Source organism: Merops nubicus, unplaced genomic scaffold (assembly GCF_000691845.1).
Source record: "Merops nubicus isolate BGI_N331 unplaced genomic scaffold, ASM69184v1 scaffold28184, whole genome shotgun sequence".
Taxonomy (NCBI): domain Eukaryota; kingdom Metazoa; phylum Chordata; class Aves; order Coraciiformes; family Meropidae; genus Merops; species Merops nubicus.
This window is the reverse complement of record NW_008605353.1, coordinates 1-3,012: the sequence shown is the minus strand read 5'-3', so window position 1 is coordinate 3,012 and position 3,012 is coordinate 1. Positions and strand designations below refer to the sequence as shown.

The window sequence follows — 3,012 nt, the reverse complement described above, 5'->3', positions numbered from 1 at the left end:
ATTCCGTCCCGAAGAAGTACACCCCCCAGGATGTCGCCGTGGCAACCGTCACCACTCTGCTCCGCACCGTTCCCGCTGCTGTTCCTGGTGATTCCCAGTTCATTCCTGTGTATCCATTCACACCGCCACTCTTGTTGGCTTCACTCCTACATCCGACACGCTCGCTCCTCTGGCATGTAAAAGCCAAGCACTGCAGGGGCTGGAGCACTCCGTTTCTAAGCCTTGAAACCTTATTCTTGCAGGAATATGCTTCCTCTCTGGAGGCCAGAGTGAAGAGGAGGCTTCTGTCAACCTGAATGCCATGAATCAGTCCCCTCTGCCTAAGCCTTGGAAACTGACCTTCTCCTACGGGAGAGCCCTGCAAGCCTCTGCCCTGGCAGCATGGGTGGGCAAAAGCGAGAACAAGAAGGCTGCACAGGAGGCCTTCCGCAAGCGGGCACAGGTACGGGGCTTCCCCCAGTGCAGGGGGGAGCTGCTCCCCATGCCCTCACCTCCCCAAGGGTCCTTCTGTTCCAGCCTCTCCTGGTGCTTCATGTTCACCAGGGACGTTATTCTGTTATTTTTGCCTGGCTTGGTTACTCCTGCTGCCTTTCTACATCTGTCTGTCTTAATCCAAGATGACCGGTTTCCCCTCCTTTTTGTTTCTGTTTCAGATTAACAGTTTGGCTTGCAGAGGACAGTATGTCATGTCTGGGAAGACTGACACAGCTGCCACGCAGTCACTTTTCACTGCCAGCTACACCTACTGAAAGTGCACAAACCTTCCTTTGTCCTGTACCTCTTCACAGCGTGGAAGATGTTCAGAAAGGAAAGAAAACCAAAGAAATCTCGTTTCCCTTACCCTAAAGAAAACTGGGGATAAAATGTAGCAGCTTCCTCTCCATCCTTTGCTCCCACAATCTACCAAGGCAATAAGCTTGTTTTATCTGCCCCTTCCAAGGAAGGGATATTCTTTCTGTACAACAAACAGCTGCTAATTAATCACAAACCCTCTCTCCCTCTGTTTTAAACTTAGTACACAGAATGGTAGGCTGGTTAAATAATTCCTTAGCAATTCAGATACATACTCTTGGCCCATTACCACATTTTGCAGCCAAAATCCTGAATTGCCAAGCCTGGTCTTTAATCATAGGAATAAAACAGTAATTGAAAACTAATATCTATCTCACAATTCTTTTTTCTGTATAATTTTACGGTCTCTTTCACACATCTGTGGTTTTCAGTAGCCTGTGTAAAGACTGTCGGAAAGTGTTACTGCTGGTGAGCTTGGGAAACCCTGAGGAGCTCAGAGGGAAATAATCCAACAGTGATACAGCTGGAGAGTTTAATTCCACTGACTTTAGGGTCTGACAGACCCTGAGAAAACTTGAGAGATGTACATGATGAGCAGTGCATGGGATTCTGGCCACAGATAAATAACACTGCCTGCAGAAGCTTCTTGTGCCTCCGGAGAATCATGGTTGTCATGACGAGGGTCAGGGTTCCACAGGTTGAGTTGGTGCTGTGCAAACACTGTTTTTCCAAAGCACTTCTACAGTGGCGTTTTCCACAGTAATTAACATAAAACATGCAGGGAGGCACCTTGGCCTACCCTGTTGGGATAGGTTGAATAATTGGGCTTATGTGGAAGGCCCGCATTTTGACCTTTGGCACGTTGCTATGTACCTGTTAAAGAGGTAAGCTTTGTTACCTAAGCACAATGAGGCAGCTGTTATGAAAAAAAGGCATAAATGGCAGAAAGAGCAGACCTAAAGTTATACAGGATTATTTGCCTGGCAACACACTACAGCAAACAACTGTCAACACCTTGGAGCAGCCCACCAACCAGCGGAGACCAGGCGAGCCAGGAGACTCCCCCGCCTCTCCCTCCAGGGCCACCTGGAATCAAGCCTGTGCAGCTGGAGCCACCCAGCTCTGTGGGCTGATCCTGCAAGCAGGGACTGGGAAAACAGGGAAAACCGCTGCCCTGTAACCTCCTTGTGCTCTTTTGCATAATCGCTCTTTCACACAGGCAATAAATAGCCAAACTCCTTCACACAGATCCAATTGTTGTTCAATTAATGCATGCATTTAGTCTGTCCTGACCTCAGCCATGAAGGAAGAGCAAGTGACAGGCCAAAAAAACAGCCCAAAGGCTGATGCAGATTCAGGAACAACAATTCTTTCCTGGTTTGGTGGTGATCCTGTTAGGTATCCACACTCTTGAGGTCAGATAAACCTGTGCTCCTGATGGGAAGCATCCTACTGACCTTCTGATGTACTTAGATTGCTTCCTTTAAAATTGAGTGTGGAAAAAACTTTCCCCCAAACCAGAAAAAGAAACCCTCTCACCATTTATAAAGGTAAAGCTGTAGCTTTGCTCAGCAATTCTTGCTCCTTTGCTGGACATCTGTCAGATGTTGTGCCTGATGCAGGCAGTGGCTGTTCCCAGGCTCCTTGTGGCTCTCTTTGACAGAGGTGCTTGTGGCTGGAGCAAGCGCACATCTGCTGAATGCACTACCATGAACCCTTTTGAAAAAAATAGAAGTCGTATTTCCACACAACTGTGAAAGACACAGAACTGAAGAAAGACAGTGAAGTGTTGGAGCAGGTCCCGAGAAGGGCAACAAAGCTGCTGAAGGGTCTGGGGACTGTCTTACGAGGAGTGGCAGAGGGAACTGGGGGTTTTCAGCCTGGAGGAAGCTCAGGGGAGACCTCATCGCTCTCTGCAGTGGGGTGGGTGTTGGGTCTCTTCTCCTGAGTAACCATAGGATGAGAAGAAATAGACTTAAGTTGTGCCACGGGAAGTTTAGATTGGATATTAGGAACAATTTATTTACTGAAGGAGTGGTGAGGCACTGGAACGGACTGCCCAGGATGGTGGTGGAGTCACCATCCCCGGAGGGGTTCAAAAAACGTGTGGACGTGCCGCTTCAGGACACGGTTTAACGGGCACGCTAGCGCTGGGCTGACGTTCGGACCTGATGGCCTCGAAGATCTTTTCCAGGACTGTGGGCCGGGATCAGAGACGTG

General features: G+C 48.8%; 1 protein-coding gene across 1 annotated transcript in view; it reads left to right on the top strand.

Annotated features, from left to right (window-relative positions):
- Positions 1–1,000, top strand: part of LOC103771993 (fructose-bisphosphate aldolase B-like) — a 9,707-nt gene extending 8,707 nt beyond the window's left edge. Inside the window, 3 exon segments of the mRNA XM_008939312.1 lie at positions 1–87; positions 243–442; positions 654–1,000. The exon segment at positions 1–87 is cut by the window's left edge and continues 16 nt beyond it. Of these exon segments, the coding sequence (XP_008937560.1) occupies positions 1–87; positions 243–442; positions 654–749 (383 nt within the window). The 3' untranslated portion in view covers positions 750–1,000.
- Positions 1,001–3,012: the final 2,012 nt, after the last annotated feature.